This window comes from Bactrocera latifrons, unplaced genomic scaffold (genome assembly GCF_001853355.1).
Source record: "Bactrocera latifrons isolate USDA-ARS-PBARC rearing strain unplaced genomic scaffold, ASM185335v1 scaffold_223, whole genome shotgun sequence".
Lineage (NCBI taxonomy): Eukaryota > Metazoa > Arthropoda > Insecta > Diptera > Tephritidae > Bactrocera > Bactrocera latifrons.
In genome coordinates this window covers 485591-506316 of record NW_017535775.1, presented here as the reverse complement: position 1 = coordinate 506316, position 20726 = coordinate 485591, and the positions used below count along the sequence as shown (strand labels likewise).

The 20726-nt window shown below is 34.6% G+C and overlaps 4 protein-coding genes across 5 annotated transcripts in view; 2 read left to right on the top strand and 2 right to left on the bottom strand.

Annotated features, from left to right (window-relative positions):
• Window positions 1–762: 762 nt before the first annotated feature.
• On the bottom strand, window positions 763–6426 carry LOC108968650 (protein AF-10; the record flags this gene model as incomplete). The annotated part of the gene is given in 5 exon segments (XM_018932789.1): window positions 763–850; window positions 915–2029; window positions 2100–2296; window positions 2370–2962; window positions 5982–6426. Coding segments are annotated over 4 exon segments (1755 nt in total), but the record flags the coding sequence as incomplete, so codon positions are not given.
• A 206-nt stretch (window positions 6427–6632) lies between these two features.
• On the top strand, window positions 6633–9646 carry LOC108968651 (secernin-1). Its single transcript, XM_018932790.1, has 4 exons — window positions 6633–7502; window positions 7627–7814; window positions 7891–8170; window positions 8251–9646. The coding sequence occupies exons 1-4, from the start codon at window positions 7353–7355 to the stop codon at window positions 8725–8727; spliced, it is 1095 nt and encodes a 364-aa protein (XP_018788335.1). The 5' UTR covers window positions 6633–7352; the 3' UTR covers window positions 8728–9646.
• Window positions 9647–9871: 225 nt separating this feature from the next.
• Window positions 9872–11458, bottom strand: LOC108968652 (ELMO domain-containing protein 2). 2 transcript variants are annotated; one of them, XM_018932791.1, is made up of 3 exons: window positions 11185–11458; window positions 10530–11106; window positions 9872–10452 (listed from the first exon to the last, which is right to left on the bottom strand). In XM_018932791.1, the coding sequence occupies exons 2-3, from the start codon at window positions 11055–11057 to the stop codon at window positions 10021–10023; spliced, it is 960 nt and encodes a 319-aa protein (XP_018788336.1). In that variant the 5' UTR covers window positions 11058–11106; window positions 11185–11458; the 3' UTR covers window positions 9872–10020. The 2 variants fall into 2 exon arrangements, with proteins under 2 accessions (XP_018788336.1, XP_018788337.1); XM_018932792.1 differs by having other exon boundaries at window positions 11219–11458.
• Window positions 11459–17847: 6389 nt separating this feature from the next.
• The window catches only part of LOC108968639, a gene marked incomplete in the record, with an annotated part of 3928 nt that continues 1049 nt past the window's right edge, over window positions 17848–20726 (top strand). The window contains 4 exon segments of the mRNA XM_018932766.1: window positions 17848–17979; window positions 18731–18814; window positions 18888–18940; window positions 20502–20690. Of these exon segments, the coding sequence (XP_018788311.1) occupies window positions 18772–18814; window positions 18888–18940; window positions 20502–20690 (285 nt within the window).

The window sequence follows — 20726 nt, the reverse complement described above, 5'->3', positions numbered from 1 at the left end:
GATCGGATTACTATAACATTTAGCTTCCAAACAAACTGAACACATAGTTACTAAAAGAAATGCACCTGTGAAGGGTATATTAGCTTCGGTGCAACCGAAGTTAACGTTTTTTCTTGTTTATATACAATTTTATTATGATATATGGCAACGTTATGGGCAACATATGTTTGGCAAATGTCATCCATAAAAATATGTTTGAAATATTTAAATTATACCAGACAATACTTAAATTTGCGTGGAAAATTATATCGAAAATGGATGAAAACAACAAAAGAACTCCGAATTTCATCGCTAGCGAGTCGGAGCACCTATTGGAACTGGTGGAAAAGTATAAAGCTGTCATCGAATGCAAGCGGACAGACACTTGACTTGCTCGAACGCTACGAAAAATGTCGCTGAAAACTCAAAACAATTCAAATCAAAAATCAGCTGCTACTTAAGCGCTGCTGAAGTCACCCATTTTCAGTACTTAAGCATAGCTTAAGTATGAACTCTAAAATACTATTTTCCTGTTTTATCTTAAGCACAACGTATGTATGGTAGTTTTGTAAGTTTCAACAACACGCGTTTTCACAAGCAATGTCAAAATCTTTTTGTTTTTTTTCTTTTTTTAAATTTGAGAATTTGAATTAATTCATATTTTTTAATTTATCGATTGACATTACTATTTGGAGCTTTGCATAATTCTTTCAAAGATTTATGAACTTTTTAATGATTCAACTACTTATACATAGAACTTCTAAATTTAATTCAGAGGCTTACCTTTTTCGCACTCTTTTCGATTTCCTTTTCAAAATCCGTTAATGGCGTTAACGTAACACTGACGTCTTTAATCATATCTCTAAATGGGCTGAAATTAGAAACAAGAAATTCGTATAAAAATGTGCATTTTCATTAACACTTTCGTTACGCACCTATTTATGTCGTCTCCAAGGYTATTATTTGATTTTGAATCGGCTTTTCGCTTCTTCGCTACTGAACTACCTGAGCTTTTACTACCAGCACCTGTCATACCGCCACCACCATTTGCAGAGTTCACGTTTATACTACCCACACTTGTGGCAGTGTCCATATGCGTGCCGCCGCCAAAGTTATTGTTATCAGTGCTGCTGGTATGCAGGTCCGTCGCGTTGTTATTGCCCCCAAAACCACTGTTTCCAACTGTGTTCGAAGTACTAGACGACTTGGCTGCCTCTTTGCTGCCACTGTTGCTACTATTTGAATTGCCACTAGCGCTCATGCTCACGGCTGCCGATGTAGTTGTAAGATTTTGTGCTGCACTTTGAGTGGACAGGTTGCCACCATGACTGTGGCTTTCATGCATGGAACTACTCATATTAAGCGCTGTACTAGTTGATGTGGTACTTGAATTGTTCATGGATGCACCACTCATTGGATTATTATTGGAGAATTCTTTGTTTTTCGACGATTTGGATGATTTCTCACGGGAATCGCGCGATGAAGACGACGATGATGAGCCGTCTTTCTCTTTGCTTGAACTTGATGTTTTATTGACATTTTTACTATGTTTATCCTTTTCTTTATAGCTGCTCGAACTGTTCGAAGAATTTTTCAGATTTGTTGTGGAACTTGCGCTCGCTCCTCCACTCATCGAATTACCACTACCAATGGACGAGTTATTGGCTGATAAGTTGCCACTGTTATTAGAACCACTTGAACCAACACCTACGCTCCCTAGATTAATATTACCAGACCCAGTGTTGGAATTAGAGAAATTGCTTCCATGTAAGCTGCTAGCAAATCCGCTGGAAGAGACAGTAGCTGCGGCAGCATTAGATGACGAGGATGATGAGTTTGATTGTTTGGAGGCGGTGGATGATTTACGTTGTTTCGTRGTTGACGCAGCATTTATATTAGTAGTAATTTTGATGCTTGTCGCCGAAGTTGATGAGGCAGTCGCATTCATACCGGAATCGAGCTCYTTTTCGGGTGACAAACTCGAGTCAGACGACGTATCGTGTGTAATGGGTTTATAGGGCGGTATGGTCTTCACATTGCCACCCTTCTTCTGTAAAATGAAATAAATAATATTAACTTGAAAATTSTCTAAAAAGAAATTTTTTGAACATTCAGCTAACCAATTTTCCGTAATGGTGTTGGCAATAGCCACAATATTTGACATTGTCCAAGTAGTTGCCAGCCTCCTCGCACAATAAGCCTAAGCTTTGTGCGCATGTCACATGAAATTGCTGTTTACAATTCGATTTATTGCACTGCATGCAGGCACCGACGGTGGCGCGATTGGGTTTGCCTGACTCCTGGCAAATATAACAAGCTGAAGTAAAAAAAAAGAAATTTTTGTTAGATTATTAATATAATTTTGTTCGGGTAATAAAATTAAAACTTACTTTTTGCATAACGCTCCTGTGGAATCAACTGCAAAATAATTGGTTCCATTGTGGTGACATTTCCGAAACGTACCTCCGGTATATATAGGGCGCATACCACATGGGCCCATCCTTGATTATCGGTTTTCTTAAGTGCTCCATCACGTGATGGACATAATTCACAACGCACACGAGCTGAACGTTCTTGAGATTCGCATTTTCGACAATACCATGGTCCCGTTGGGACAGTTACAATTCCATAACAAGCTTGATGCACGGCAACAGTACAATTCTGACCATCACAATAGACGAGCGGATTTTCGGGCCATCCACGCTCATCCGAACAAACACAACATCCGCCGACCATCTCCTTCATACTGGTTAGTTACGATTTATGCAAGCGCTCACCCGTACTTCACCGCAACCAACAATGATGACAAATCAATTATTGTAGGTTAGCCTGTGTACCTCATAACAGTTAAAACTCGTATAGAAATTTACAAAATAAATAAGTCGTTTGGTGTGCAGTTTTGACACTTCTCCGAAGAATTGCCTCTTCCACTATAACGCTTTAGCGATGCATTTAAGAGATAATGCAACAGTAACCGAATTCGCTAGTAATGACAGAAGAAAAATAAGTATAGTTTAATTAGACATTTTAATAAAAAAAAACTAAAATTATATCACTAATACTACATTATAGTTACAACTTTTAYATAAACAACGCATAATTGAGAAAAAGCAATTTTTAAACTGTACGTTGTCATTATTATTCATAGCAATAATTTTACACTGAACAAAATATAATAAATTTGCACGAAGTTTGTGACATCGATTTGGCCTCATCCTTCTGTCCGTCCGTSTGTATGTATGCGATCTAGTTCCTCAGGTTTTGAGATATCGATCTGAAAATCTGCACACGCCATTTTCTAACCAAGAAATTGCTCAGTACTATATAGCATATTTGTATGTATGTCGATAAAAATTGAGTCTTTATGTGGAAACTTTTTTATTTATGAATGGTATTATAGTTGGTTTCCATCAAGTTAACTTTCTTATCTTTTGACATTGTCAACAAAATTTGACAACGTTACGAAATACACAACYTAAAAATTTTACCGTTGCCACTGTTTATTCATAAATATACCAATTTTAAGCAACAACAACATTAACATTGTGTTCGTAGTTTGTTTTGATTTCAGACGTCACTGTAAAATGCGTTCACGACCAGTTTCGGTATATTTATTTATATATTTTCATTCACTTAAATGTACATAATAACAAAAGCAAACGAATGGCAAAATTCTGCGAATGTGAGCAACAATGCGTTGGCGGGAGAAACAGCTGGCGATGGTAGTGGCGACGAAGCGGATGAATTCGCAATATCAATGTCAAGGTGAATTGGGCCGACAGCCACTAAGGCAGCATAAGCAACAAGTTCTATAAATAATTTGAATACGATTGTAAAGAGGTTGTAATATAGCTATAAAAACGTGATTATTTTATGATCAATACAATTAATTTACTTTCATATAACCGGAATTGTTTATTCTCAGTCTTAAAAGCTTTCACATATCACGAAATTTTCAGCTAAATTTTATCCACATATGTACATATACTACTTCAAATTTATGTACTTTAATCATCATTCAAGGCCAAAAGTAAAGGTTTAGAACCCAACACAATGACCAAATCTACAGTCCGTTCCCACGACGGTCGGGTCTACGTAACCGRAACGGATCCGGATTTTTATCCGGCCAAGRACTGCCAACTCGGCAGAATTCTGCCACTGCAACAACACTACATCTACAGTTTTTTATCCGATGAAGGACTGTCAACTCGGCAGCATGACCTGAAATTACTGCAGGAATGTTTTCTCGCTACAACAACAACAACCACATCGAAAGAATCAGAAAACATGGAATGGCTGGATAAATTACGTATACATTGCTTTAATAGGAGTTAGCAAGGTGAAAAACTTAAAAAAAACAACAACAAAACAACAATGTATACTCCCAACATTACCAACAACAACAGCAAACGCGTGAAGTAGTGAAAGAATGTGTATGAATAAAGAGGTGAACGAACTTTACGAAATCACGAAGAAAATTTTGACAGCCAAAAATTCTCTCAACACAACAAATGAATTCATAATACATATAAATGGCAGCAATGCTGGGTGATAAGGTGTGATTATATCTCAAATATTTTTGTTTACAAATGATGCGCTGTTATTGTACATAAATTGGGCCAGCGCTCTTATTGCTCCAACATTTTTTAAAGATAAAATATAGTTTGTCTATAAGAAAAATTCAAAAAATTTACATTACTGACTAACTTTGTATGAATGYTTCGATTTTTAGAAATGCAACAGATAACAAGGTACTATATCTGAAAGAATTTCAATATTTTTTTTTTTAAGTAATTTTAAAGTGAAGAATCAGTAACAATAATGCAGTTACAATAATAGTAGCCAACAACACATATTCAGTCTGTGAAAGTACAGGAAACTTAATGGAGTTTAAGAAAATTCAAATATTACAAACATGATGAGTTCTGAAAAACATTAGGGAAGGTCTGAGTAGGTAGTAATTGAGTTTGAAAAATATTTTTGTAAAAATTATAAGTTACGGAACAACCGCATATTTTCACATGAACAAATTTTAAAACAGCTTCCTTATTTTCAAAAGAGAAAGATGGGGTTACTAGATATAAAACATAGCAATTGCAGCATCAACATTTAAATTCATATACATAGGTACATACAAAATAGTGGGTTGCAAATGGAATAACAGCGAGGGAATTGAGGAATTTAGGTCATAAATCTGGGTTGGTTGTAGTTTGTTACAGGGTGGGTGTGAGTACATGCGTAAGGATGTTTACAAGCAAAAATACATACATATGTATGTACCCTACACCCAGTGAGATGTTAACATTTCCATACACTTTGTATTGCAGCAGCAAACTATTTTTACAAAAAATTTTAATACACTACACTTAAAACCGATTTAAACATTACTGTAAACTGGGACAACTGTTTGATATATCAAATGSATATACCCCCATCATAAAAATATATTATAGTAAGCTTTATTATTTAATATTATACAAGTATGCATTTCCCTACTTTTTAATTAAGTACCATATTGAATACAAAATATATACATAAACCAAAATCAAGAGATTTTTCTAAACGTTGAACGTTCTAAATTGGTGCCACTGGGGGTGGTTTTAAGGGTTTGAAGGTGGAAGTGTTCCATATTTAATGCAGGGATCCAGTTTACCGGGATGAATGCATATGAAGTTTTAGACTCTGGGAAGAGAGGCATCCAAATGTTGTACGCACGTACAAACTTTTTGGGTTGTCAAATAAACCAAGTACATATTTGCTAGCAAAGTATACACAAAAGATACGAGTATGTATGTACACACACAAATTCGAATAGAGCCCGAATTTTAATGAGAACCAAGTATTGATTTTTCTTAAAGTATTAAATGAAGACATATTTAAAAATTACTTAAACATCCTTCAGTTGTTTGGCACCTGTAGTCTTTTGTTTAAACTGTTTTAGCAAGTGAACACGTTTCTATTTAGGCCAATCAAGTTATGTACCGGCCACAGCAAGTGCTTACATGTATCAAAARCCATTAAAATCCAACAGAGCACTGAAATAACATTGGCGCAATGTTATTTTCAATAGTCCTTATAAATTTGCTATTATTATTGTTGAACACAAACATTTTCTAAATATTGCACCACATTTTTTCTTAATTTATATTTTCATTATCACAACCGAAAGTATTTTTGACAATCGTGCTGCGCCCTTTGGGTAACAGAAATTATGCAGCAAATTTTTCTATTCTATTTGAGGGATAATATTGATTTTCTGCTCCTCAGTGCGTTTTGTTACAATTCAATTTATGTTTTTCTCCACTTGTACACATCAGATATAAACGCATTTTCTGAACCACAGACATTGTATAATATATAATTTTGCGTTAATTATTGACAAAAGCTTCTTATAATTCTTTTTATTTTGTCTTTGAACTAAATTTTTCAATGAACTATTCAGCAAAAACCAACCAACTACATGACGGACGAATACCACAAAACGAATGCGAAAACATATTCCAACAATAGCSACTAGAAATGCCCACAAAAACAAGAACTACATTACCATCTCAGTATTTACTTACACACACATTTCGGTTTCCCCTTCTCAAACATTTATCCTTTTGCTTTAGCTATTATTCGTTCAAATAATTAACCTGGCACGCTCTTTCAACCACACATTTTCTGATTGGACCAACGAAATGAGCAAAAGGGATGGCAATAATGTCCGTATCCCACACGGCCTTTCCCGCAGAAAAATTTTACACGCGCCAACACTGAACACACCTCGTTGATAGATACGTCGCGAATGCATAAATATTTAAGACACTATTTGGGATTCAAAGAGTAGAAAATCTTTACACTTTTTATAAAATTCGAAAATCGTAGCACTTAAATTATACGTCGAAAACTTTTTCTACACTTAAAGTGTAGATTTTTAGCAAAATATATTGTTTTTTAAGCGATCACTACACCATCTTTTCTATCATAATGAAGCAGAACAAGAGAAACTGAAAAAGTGATGCCACGCTTTACAAAGATATTTTACAATGACATTTTCAGGCATATTCTTTGTTTTTATTTCTTAAAAGGAGTTGGTAACACATGTCTCATCACTTTCACATTCCACCCGTGGCCGGTATTTGCACACCATTGAAAATTTTCTAATTTGCCAATATTATTGCAGTATATTAAAAACTAAGGTAAAATTTAGAAAATTTTATCAAATAATTGTAAATTGGCCATCATTCGTGTGAGTGCCATTATTTTTCAAAGATTTTATAATATCTATAATTGAAATCAAAGAAATACTTGGCAAGAATAGCCAGTGCGAAAAATCAATTGAAAGTTGATAACTTGCTTTGCTTTTGGAATTGTGTAAAATTTTCGATATGTCTGCAATTGGTGATTGTTTTATCGTACAATCTCCYAATACAGCTAAAAATACTATAATATTCGGTAGAAATGCTTTAGATGCCGATGCTCTGACAGAAGCACAAGAGGTTCAATATTACAACGCCAATGACGCACTTGAGGGGAAGGTAAGCGGATGTCGTCTATTGTCTGTATCTAACTGAAGATTGCTTGGATGAGTAATCTTTGGTGAATTTGATCACTATACTATGACGTGGCATTTTCATTTTTCACATCCTTCGATTTGCTTAGCCYGATGGTGGTGCAGATGTGGTTAAAGCGAATGGTGAAATATTACGTATGATATTGCAAAAGACTCAAACCGGCATTTGGGGTGGTGACGTGGGCGCAAACGACCATAACGTTTGCATTGCTGTTTCCTGGTCCGCGGAGGAGCCAGCTAACGATAGTGATACCCTTAGGTCTACCGATATTGTACGGTGAGTTATTTTATCAATAATATATTTTTTATATATTTTTATAAATATTTTCTTGTACTTCTACATAAATTTATAGTTTGACTTTGGCTATCGCTAAAACCGCTRTTGACGCAGTGGAACGCATTGGTAATTTGGTAGCTAACCATGGGTCCGACARTGCAAAATTTAGTTTTGTGGTCTGTGATACTAAAGAAGTATGGTTAGTTAGCAGCGGTGCAAAGTTATGGGCTGCACATCAGGTTGCTGATGGATTCCTCCGTTTAACAAATAAAGGACTCAGCGTAAAAACTGCTATTGATAAATCAACTGACGGTTTAGGTGATGCTCTCAAAACGCTGGGACTCTGGGATGGCGAAGTAAATCAATTTTTTTTAATTTTTTTTTTCCAAAATATTTCCGATATATTTTTTTTTATTTTTCTGCATGCAAATTGAAGGGTGATTTAAATTTTGCCAGCTGTTTTGATGCAGCTGAAACCGCGGAAGCTGAATGGAGTGGTGAAGCACCTAACGGAGACGGTAGCTACACTTTGACCAGCATGTTTGATACACTACGTTCGGCGGCCGATAGCGCAACGTCACGTTCAGCCAGTGTCTCTGTGCTTACAAATGGAATTTCATGTCATTGGTTTACGGCGACACCTAACGCAAGTGAATCAGTCTTTAAACCATTCGTCTTTGCACCYAATCCCAAAATTTCACCACTCACCAAAGTGCCACCTGATAACACACAAACACTCTTGCACAAGCTTCATGCTCAACGCAAACCGAATGCTGTAGAAGATTTGAAAGCTCTTGAGGCTGCTTGTGTTGAAGAATTAAATGCATATTTAGCGGARCATCCAACTGCTGACGAGGAGTTGGATGAATTAATGAAAGACTGTGTGGAAGCTGAGGTGAAGTTTTATCGTTAAGTGGTATAACTTAGGATTTCGCGGAGAGCAAGAAGAGCAAACATAAACATTCATAGTATTTCGTAAAATATAAGCTGAAGACATTGACTAGCCTTTTGGGATAACGGGCTTTCTGTTTTAACGAATATGGATTTCTTAAGTGATATTTTTTTTTTTTTGTAATTTTTATACGAATTTAATTTATTTCTTTTTTACGATATTTTTTTTTCGTCATAATTTTAAGCTGAAATTTGTGATTTTCAATGACTAGTTTATTAAACACGTATATATAAGTATATTATTGATGTAATAAGATATATATTAACGATTTCTTTGACTATTGTTTTAAGGTTGAATCTCTTAAAAACAATACTGTAAAAGCCGCGACTTCTTATGTTAAAATTATAGTTTTATTGCATATAATTTGAATATAATTAATTTTGTGATTATATGCAAAAAAAAAAAAAAAMAAAAATGCTTGCATACATTCATTCGATAAGTATTATTCCATTTTATTCATATAAATGTGTATTTATAAGAATAACGAGGCACTTAACACTCTGCACGATAARCTTGCTACGAAACTTTTTTGACGAAGTATAGCGGGAGGATATAAAAATTGCAATGCATGCTATGATTAAGCTCAATTATAATTGAAGGGAAAATTTTGTGTAACAGTGAACATAACATTTATGGAAACGCGATATTTAAATTCCATATGCATTTACATMCATACATACCTAGATTTACACGCATACACATATAAACACATAATTGCATGGATACGATTATGAATAAAAAATACTTTATACATATAAATCGATAACACAATGAAGCTCATACAAATATTTAGATTTATTGAATTTATTTATCGCTGCGCTCCGCACTAATATGGTGAATAATAACGATTGCAATTGAAATAAAGCTAAATAGCAAAAAAAACAAAAAAAAAAAAACGACTAGTGTTTTAAGGAATACAATTTTTAATTGACTAAATTTTTTGGCAGCTTTAGAAATTGAAACACACTTTGTAAATCTTTTCTTATATGGTAAAGATATTTTAACAGTTTGTTAATTATGTTTTTGATGATAATCAATAGAAAGGCAAAAGAAATTGCTTTTCTGTCATTAAGTATAAAATAGTATTTTGATAAATCCACAAGAGTGAAAAGCTGCATAATAATGCATCTAAACATTTATTCAATTATATTTAATTAATAGTGCTAGAATATTACTTAATTTTACATACATTCTTTTAAATTGTACAGTGTAGATTTTATATAGTTATTAGCTAAAACGTTGTTGTCTCACTTTTTAAACATCCTCCACTACGAGATTCGTTTTGAATAGTGTTTTGTCATTATGTAAAGCTTCCATGATTAATATTTCAAAGCGTTGATATATTTCACGGAAATCCATTATATTCGTTGGTTCCGATTCTAACCAGAACCGGTCGAATTCGAAAAGTAAATAGCAATAAAATTTATGAAAATGTGTAAGCGAACAGGCCTGATTAAGTGAATTCGCCACATTATAGAAATGTACTTTAGCATCGCCAGACTTGAGCAAGCGATATGCCATCGCGGTGAGATTAATACCCACTATGGCGAATGTATAACCATATACAGGATGTTTCGAATGTAACAGGACGTGATGTGCTGCGTCACGGTATTCGCGTGAGAAGAAGAGAAGATTTTCCAAACCAAGTATACCCATACCGCGAAAGTCCGTTTTTGGATCGTCACCCTGTGATTATACATATATATATGTATAGTAYATTTASTTGCATTTTRTGTTCAGTTTATAAAMATATATTTACATACCTGAAAGCCAATATCCTGCCATTGCTTTGTGATGCGTCCTTCCAGTGGTTCTTCTGGCATCAAACGGTTCCATAATTCTAATAACTTCTGTTCGTGATTCAAGTTATTTGCATCGTATGGCTCTGCACGTAACCGTTCTACCTGATGTAGCAGTTGTCGATAACTCCATATGTGCAGTACACAAGTGCCAAAGAGGGGCGCAAAGTCAGGATGRATTTTTGATTTTATACGCTTTACGCGTTGTACCACACTAACAGCGCGTACAGGTAATTGGCGTAGTTCATCTTCACTACATGTCTCTACCGCAGTATCCAATTCGAGCAGTAATTGCTGTATATCGACATTTTGTGATAGCATTAACGACCGTTCGACTTGACGAGTACGACTTGCACCTGCTTGTGCACCATATACAATGCGTTGCAGCTCACATAGTCTAGTGAATGTGTGCAAAAACCATTTAATAAACGGCCTTAGATAAAGGAAGATCACTGGCAAAATACGTTGCAGCACCCAGTCGAACAAAAACATTTTTATGTCGTAAGCGTAGGTGTTGTGTATCTATTTGTGAATTTGCTTGCTGTTTTGTTATAAAAAAAAACTACGTCAGTGTTATGGCTCTGCTGTCATGGAAACTTGCTATTGATATAGCGATTACTTATGTATATTCAAGATGATATCGCGCTGCTTACTTTGCCTTTCTTGTATGGTATTTGCACTGGAGCCACGTATGTAAATTTATAATTATTACTATGAGTTGGTAGCTTTCAGGGCCTTACTTTTATTTCTCTGTCGATTTCTGTGCGATTTTAAGATGTGATGTGATTATGATTTATTTTTGTATACAGTGCAAATGTAAATAAAGACATTCAAATGTCAAAATCAGCTTGATGACGGCGTTGCCATACGATAGTTCAGATAATAAGTGATTTATTATTGTATAATTGGCTAGATATGTATATAAATTATGTGTAACGAATCTCCAGGGGTCTTGGGTAGTTACAAGTTATACAACTGATAGTTAATATCCAGGATACATTGGWACATTTATTAACGGATATTTATACTTTGTTGAAATTATATGTTGCATGCAATGTAATTTAATACTTCTTGTGTCACAAATAGGTGTATGAGTAATCACTGCTCATCAAAATAAAAGGCCCTGAATACTATTTTTCCTTTTTCTGTCTGCTTGACTAAACCTTTAATATRTTCGCCAAAGGAAAGCTCTGGGTTATGTAAACAAAATTGATTTGACAAGTTTTCATCAATATCTACTTGATATAGTCGTAAAACTTTCGGTTCATTGAATGTATGGCACACCATTTAGCAATTTTATTCAATACCCATCAGTAGTTCTGACTTCAGCASGACGTGGGATGTTAGTAAGTGATGGCTGGTTAATCGCTTCTTTTTCAATTTTATTGATGTCAATTGGTGGCTTACCAGCAACATACATATGTGTATTTGAATTTACTCTCAGTCGTCAACTCATTCAGTTGTGTAATAATGTCTCCAATAAGAGACTTATAATTGAAATTATTATCTTTCTCTTTAATATTAGTGGCAAACTGTTGATTTTCCTGTTTCGATCTTGTAAGTGGTCTCTGGTAGCGTTTTAGCACTTCTAGGAGCTTCTCGGGATGGTATTTGATAATGATTAGCATCTTTTGCGTAAACCATTTGCGTGCATTCTGCGTGCTTTGACTGTATGGATGTGATGTAGTTTGTCCTACGTTTCAATTGCGACAATGAAATTTTCCCACTAATCGGGAAAGCCTGAAGCAACATTACCACTTGTAGCTCGTCCCCGACTTGAATTTCTAATTCGGCTAATTTGTCGACTGTTGCGAAAAGCTCATTCACATAGTCAACTACATTTTTGCCATGCTGCATGTTTAAACGTAATAGTTTTTGATTGTGCTGTACCTTCTTAACTGAAACTACTGGTAAATGAATGTCCYGCAACTTTTTCCATGCCTCTGCAGCGGTTGTGCAGGACTTTATGTACATCAACTGCGTTGGTGTAATRTTTAAAATTAAACATGCTAACGCTTTTTGGTCAACAGTTTCATTTCTTTCTGTCTTTACATATTTTTCATATACGACGTTCCATAGATCTGCTGTTATGAGAACACTTCGCACATACAAAGACCATAAGTCATAGTTGTTTTCCGCCAGTTTCTCGATTTGGAGATTTACACTCATTTTTCCAAGCGCTATTTTTCTTTCGCGCCCTTACAGTTGCAGTCAAAGCAATACTATTAGCTACGGTGGCAAATAGTGTTTATAATTTTTTATGTTGCCTTTTTTGTATACTGTTATATAGTTACAGTGAAATATTTCAAAWGGTAAAAGGTATAAGGAAGTTGTTCACCGACGATGATTCGAAATGCTTTAAAATACAAACCGAATTCTGAAACACGTGACCATTGTCCGACAATAACTGACAAGGAAGCTAAGCGGCTAGTRAGATTCTCAAAGCAGAATCCCTTTACACCTGCAACGAAAATTAAAGAAGGACTGAGTGTGGAGGCAAGTGTAGAAACAGTTCGTTGATGTTTGCGAGATTGTGGTGTAGAAGTGCCCCTGTTATCAAAAACATGTGGCTCGCCCCCTAGCGAAAAGGAGAGATATTTTATGGACAGATGAATCCAAAATCGTGCTATACTGGGCCAGGGGATCTCGTCAATACGTAAGGCGACCAACCAACTCAGAGTATAATCCAAAATACTCTACCAAAACGATTAAACATGATGTGTCCACTATTATGATTGGTGCATTTATTCCATTTTATGGAGTTAGACCGATTGTATTGGGTTAAGAAAACAATAGATCGTAAAGTGTATGTTTGAATTATGGAAGAAGTTATGTTATCCTATGCCTTTGAAGAAATACTGCTACTTTGGGTCTTTCAACAAAGCAATGACCACTACTATTTGAACGGAAGTTGTACTATTAACACAATGATGGTTCGATTTTTTTTTTCACTTACCGAGTATTAAATAGATTCATGCAAGATTTTTTGTTCCTTTTATTTGAAATTATTACACTAGGCGCTGCTAGGCTCATAACCAAGTGTTGCAGAGTTTGTATTGAGTATTAAATTAGCGAACGCACTGTTGTGTGATTGTTGGTTTATTTTGAACTCTTAGATAAATTTTGAACTGTGCTGATATAAATCAGGATGCATTTGAATTTGAAACTACAAACTGACATTTCAGTGATGCCAGATTAACGTACTATCACAACAATTATAATCATGCCATTTTAGCTTACAATTCAACATACCCTAGCAACATGTAGTATAAAGTATAACACTTTGTTGACCTAACTTATAWGTATAAAATATTTGGTGGCATCCGWACTTAATCTTACCTTACTAGTTTGATATTGTTTCCTACTCGCATGATTCATAAAGCTCATCTCACCGGCTTACTCCTAAAATTCTTTAATATACATACTTAATTAAAATACAATTGTTTGTAGGTTGGGACTAATGGTGGTCAACGAAGGAGATCTTCTAATCTGCTAATAACAGCTTTCGCTGATTATAGAGAAAAAAATGATCAAATTTGAACTCAGAAATAGTCACAAGACAATTCGAGTATATAATATATTAATAGAACACGAATTCGATACGGTATTAGTGAGATAATGAGAATATTACTAAAGATGATCGAAAGTCATGTTTAGAATTTGTTTTTAATTTGCGATAATTTATAATTTGCATAGACACTCTTTGAAAGCTGTCATGTCGTGGTTCAGTTTATTTTTCTTAATAATTTGTTAAAACTTATTTTAATATTAATACACAGTACACGAACTTTTATAAAAAAAGGTACTTTTCTTAAACGAATTCTGACTATAATAGCCTTATTTTACATATAACGATTAATGTATCACATGCATCGGAGACAAARTAATTTGAGTCACGCGTCAATTTACTCGGTAATAGCGCGCAAGCAAGTTTCGATGTAAGTCCCGGTACATTGTCTTAAATAAAATGTATTAAGCTCGCCTAGAATGTACATATGTTTACCTTTGATTACAGCAAATGTAATTAGATTACAATTAATATTATGTGGGAGTCGCCGGCCTTTACTATTTTAATTTTAGCGACAGGGATACTGGAATACTTTTCAATTAGAAATTAGTTGTCTTATATAATATACTATATATTTTGTGTAGTCATAAGCGGTCATAAAGAGATCTGACGACAGAGTCGTCTCAGAATAAACTTCTCCAACAACTACATCTCCTAAAACAGCTAAGAAGGAAATTTTCTTTATCAAATTCCGCAACTAGCGTACTAAAAGTCCACAAACATCATCCCGACAACCAGAAAGCTATGATCCAATTTGATAGATGACGCATACAACTTTTTGGTATGCAAAAACCTCAATTAATAGAATATTCGTGAAMYCTAARGGCTAAGGAACTACTTCTCTATGCAAGAGAAAATWTKTGATAMAAAYTTTTRGKYGACGGTYTGAGTTCAAAWCTTTGCGCACACAAGTCACATTGTCGGTGTTTCTCGAAGTYGCTGGCCTCCCAGCACGGTCCTCATCAGCGACCTCTTCCCGCCCCTCCAAAAAGACCTCTGGTGTCATCGAAACACACGTCTTCTTGCTAAAGCAAAATCTGGGTAAGTCTGCTTGGTCTCTGTCGCGTACCTGTGCTATAACAAACGCTGCACCACTCACAGAAACACGTTGCGCGAAAATATTTGTCCTGATTCTACAGGTGCTTAGAGACAACCGACCTGCCGCTTGTTCGTTATCTAGGAACGTSCTCTACCGAAACCAGCCGGTGCACGCACGCCCCGAAATACATTTGCGGCGGAAGAAAATCATTCGTATTTCTTTCTGAACATACCCTATACATTTTGTATTATAGAATCTAGAACTCTGTAGACCTCTGTTTATATCCGATTTATTTGTCCTTTTGATTTACCAACGTAGAAGTGATATTTTTCTTAGATAGTAGATAATAACGGAATATAAACTTTCAGAGTTGTGGCGTTTAGTTCTATTCGAAAGATTCAGTTTAGTTAATTTTGACACGCGGTCCATACAATAGTTCCTAGATAATAGAAGTTTTCAATTGATTTTTTTTTTTTTTTTTTTTTCAGAGAGCCGTATCATATTACTTATCTTGCTTCGGCGCCATATATTTTCGTATCGATTTTTTGATCAGACTCCACTATAATTGAGTCCACATGCTTTGTAGAAAGGTCCAACCTTTTAAATTGACGTATAATGTATGACGTAAGCTGTAAAGTTTCCAATTGTTGAAATGAAAGTTCGACTGTCGCATGATTTGGATGGCATGGATCAAAATTTATTTCGTGAGTTAATGGCACGCTATGCTCATAAAAATAATCCTMCTGATGCCGAAAAGTGGCCTAATGAGTTAGCGGTTTACTTTTAACAGATTTTGGATGTTTGCTATGTTAAGATGGGTCAAAATAACTACTATCCGAGTTTTTGCGTGAATATRCAATAATGAAAGAAACAGGGACGCACCATTTCACGGCGGATATTGATCGGCGGTTATGCGAGACCACTGCAGTTAGGGGAATCGAAGTTAAAACGTGAAAGGACGCAATAGTCTATTCATAATTCTTTTGTCAATAAAGTTACAGTCATTAATTAAATTTGTACAATATATGATCATCATATAGCTATCAATATATAAACAAAATTTGAACATAAACGTAACAATTCTTTAATAATACTCAATTTATTACTATATTTACTCTAATAGATCACTTGACTAAGGCAAATATCTAATAATGGCCCACAAGAGTATGATTACACGCGCCATTCCATAGGAGTGTCATCTGAAAAACTTCTTAACTACCCAGCAGGCCATTGCGATGCCATTTCCGGTGATCTCTCAAAAAAAAATATGCGCTCGCTTTGGCAAGATAACTCCTTACAGGATCAACTAAGGTGAAAAAATACGTGTTTTGGTTAAAATCTTAACTTAGAACTTGGAGGAAGGAAAAAAATTTGAAAGCTGGATTTTTGACTGACTTTCTACAAAAAAAAGAAAAAATAATAATAATAATGTAGTGAACTTTTCGCGACTTTTTCCTTTTTTTCAAATAATTGTAATCGAGAAAAAACCTTCCTCCGAGACTTTAAAAATTATATATCAAAGACCTGTGTAAAATTTCATGAAGATTGGTTGAGTAGTTCTCGAGCAGTCTAGCGAACCGACTTCAAAAATACAGTTTAAAGAAAAACGCGTTTAAGACGGCGCATTTAGCCTGGCTAGCCTCGAGCGCACAAGTTTTCAAGGCTATATCTCCGAAAATATTACTCGGATCAACTTGAAAATGTARGYCAATATTCTAGAGGTGTTATAGAATTTAATAAGACAATAAAAAATATCGTTTTTTTTTWAACCCGTAAACCCACGTAAACGCTTAAAACGTGAAAAGCCGCAACGGTCTTTCAAATATTCACAACTCGTAATTCTTTTGTCAAGAAAGTTACAGTCATTAATTAAGTTTGCACAATATATGATCGTCATATAGCTATCAATGTATAAACAATGTAAAAATTTTAACATCAACATAATAATAGTTTAATTATACCCAATTTATTATTGGTCATAATAGATCAATTGACTAAGGCAAATGTTTAATAATGACACATACGATTTCGATTACACGCACTATATTATGGGAGTGTCATCTGTAAAAACTTTCTTAACTTCCCAGCAGGAATTTGACAAGGTATGGTTTGTGCAATGTATTTATCAATATTTATATTCTCACATAAAATCAGCTCGGTACTATGACGATGGATATATAAGCGGGCAACTACTTAAATATGTTCATTATACCATACATGTCTAAGTTGTCGGGGAAGATTAATGTTGGAAAAATGCAAATATGTGCTCGCATATAATTTCGCACTAAAATTCCAATTTTGAACATTTTATTAAAGCACTTGTTGGTACGCATGAACTATTATTTGTATGATTATTCTATAAATTTTGCTAACGCCTACGTACGATATTTTTTTTTTTTTGAAATTAGCAATAATGATTTAATGTGAAATAATAGTGTAATTTGTACAAACAAAACTGTGTGCTTTTGAATATGCAATTACCGCTTTATATATTTATGTGTGTCCAGGTGTGCAAATCGATAGAAATTTCACTCACATATGTATGTATGCTTATTCTAACTATTACTATGTACTATATTATTACATACACGATTAGATAATGCAGTTGATAAAAACGCAAAGCTGCTGGCAGAACAAGCTAAACTACATATACTTGCGCTCAAAGCAGAGATTTTAGTCGCGTGCTGTCGTACTGCAATAACGGTTACASTTAAGTGTGTTGGAGCTAGTATTAAAGAAAAATAGCAAAATACACTTCAACATCTTTTATTTTCGAATACAAAGTGGTTTACACAGTTAAAATAACGGTAAATGAGAGGTCATTTAATAATTTTTGAGTCAGTTGTAAATAAAAGTTTGCGTGTAGCGAGTAAATATAATATGTAATGCTCACTTATACGCTGTGCTCAAATATGATTTTCGTTATCAAATTTTCGTGAAGTGAGTTAAATGAAAAAAAAAAGAAAACAATTTAAAATTTTATTTATAAACGACTACAGATGATCGCTACCGAAATGTACACAGACTTTCTGCCTACAAGCGCTGCTATTTCGCAGATGGGCCACTGTTCTGTTTGGTGAATAACGAATAACGTAAAAGAGGCTTATCGTTGCTTCCAAAGTCAAGTTCAAGTCACATGTGTAGCTACTTTAACATACTTTTACAGTTGTTTACAACACAAKCGAGCACTTAGCTTCCTTATGAAGTGGCTCCAATTGATTGTGTGCATGTTTGATTTATATCGGTTATCTGTTCGATTCAAMACTCTCATAATTTTTTTCACTCATATACAGTTACTAATTGATTACAATTGCTATACAGAGTGCTGAATATGTTGTAACAGCGATTTAAAAAGTGATGCGGTTATAAATTTCTCTTTTATTGCACAAACAGTGTTCTCACACCTGTCGGCTGTAATATTATTCTAACGAAGAGAAGAGCAGGTTGAAGATGTTTTTTTTTTTACAATTGAGCACTTCCTTATTACGCTTATTATTATCATGTTAAGTAGACTTTATAGTATAGTTAATATTATTTAAATAATAAATTTGGTTTTAGATTTTCAGTCTCTGTACTGTTTCTATACGAAATATCACAGGATGAGAGCCAATAATGGTCGCATRTGGGGTAAATTTAATAACGGCAAGTATTGAATGTGAATTTTGCAAATCGGAAACGTTTTTATTTTTAATCACTTTTTTATTTGGACTTTTAGATGAATTCGAAGTGAGAAGTTTAACTGAATCGGATTTGGARGAAGCTTTAGAGGTGATTTATTGGTGTTATTTTACATTGATTCATAATTTACATACTAGCCTACGAGGTTTGTGCGAAAAGTGTATCGGTTTTCGATTGGCTTGTTGTGTTATGTTGGTACTCATATTCCTTACTTTTGCTGACAAGATCGGCGATTTTGAATGTTTAATTAATTTGACAGCTATGTACTCGTATTTGGCTTGCGAGTGTTTTGGTTCGTCTCTGATTTTTGCTCATGCCAAAAAATAGATCAAAGAATGTGTATGAAATATTGTGTGAACAACAAAATTAAGTGCGCGGACGCATTTTGAATGTTGAATGTGTTATACGATGAAGCTACCTCGAACAAAAGCAMCGTTTACCGGTGGTACAAAATGTTCTCACAGTGACGAGAAGATGAAAACATCATATAACATACATATAACAATAAGATCACAAAAATTTTTTCTATAAGCGCTTTGAGGATTTGAAAAAAACCATAGCAGAAGTGCAATATATCTTGGTGTGATTATTTTGAAGGGCTCAAAATAGGTTTTTATGAATAAATAAACACTTCCTTAGAAATCGAAAGTTCACGATACTTTTCAAACACACCTCGTACTTTTAGGATTACAAACTCTATTCTAATCAAATCGCTTTACTAGATTTACCAGAGCTAAGTGTGCATGTTATCAGTTGCTATAGGCCGACAGCAAAAAAATAAAATAAGAAAGCGATAAATTTTGGCGGGAACGAACATGGCATATTCTCATAAGTAAAAATATGTGAATATATAATATTATATGAGTTGTCTGYTAAAATAAATCATACTAAAATTTAAGCGTTGGAAATCAGTATGCGGCTAAAAACAAAGTTGTGCGTCCATTGGCCCCTTTTCTGGTATTGAATTTCGGTATTAAGAGTAGCATGCTTTTTTAGGTCTTGGTAATACTAACTTCTTCTGCGAAATGTTGATTTTATAAGAAAATATGAAATCAGCCATTATGGTACCTGGAGTTAATGGGAATTTTGATATGCGATATATAATCTGTCTCTTATACACATCTAGATGTGTATAAGAGACAGCCTTCATTATCCAGTTTTCGCCCGAGTTTAAGTATCTTTGTTGCCATACTTTCTAGGAACTCGACGAATTAGCTGCTATTGATATTAACCACCTCAATCAATTTACGACAGGCTTTATGTGCTTTGTCGATATGCAACAGTCTTTTTGATTCATTCYTTAGRGTTCGRGACAKTATGACRGACAAGCCTCTCTAGCACTCCAAGTTGGATTAATCGTGGTCTCACGAATATCAGCCTATTTACTTAGCCAATGCATGGGTATAAACTGAACCAGAAGGATTCGATTATTTTTGAATAAAAAAATCCTGGGCAATTTCGGTGGGTTGTGGGATTTTTTTTTTTATCGTTGAATGCTTAAGTAATCGTTATCATCCTAAAGGCGATTAGGTACCCGTTACAATAACTACAACTTCCCAAAATTTGTCTGTGTCGAGAAAAATGCACTCAAAAAGAATTTTAAATTGTTTTACCGTAAATGATATATATTATTTTCTGTTAACTTATTCAGGTACTAGATAAATCATTCTTTTTGCACGAGTCCATTTGCATAGCCTGCGAAATCAATCTGCCGGAAAATGCGCAAGCGCGTGCCGAACTTCGCGAACTATGCCGCAAAGCAGCATATGACGGTGTGTCGCTGGTAGTCAAGCACGTGGAGAGTGGAAAGATAGTGGGAGTTGCGTTCAATAAAATACAGGTAAATAAAAAAAAAATTAAGTTGACGTTTGATTAG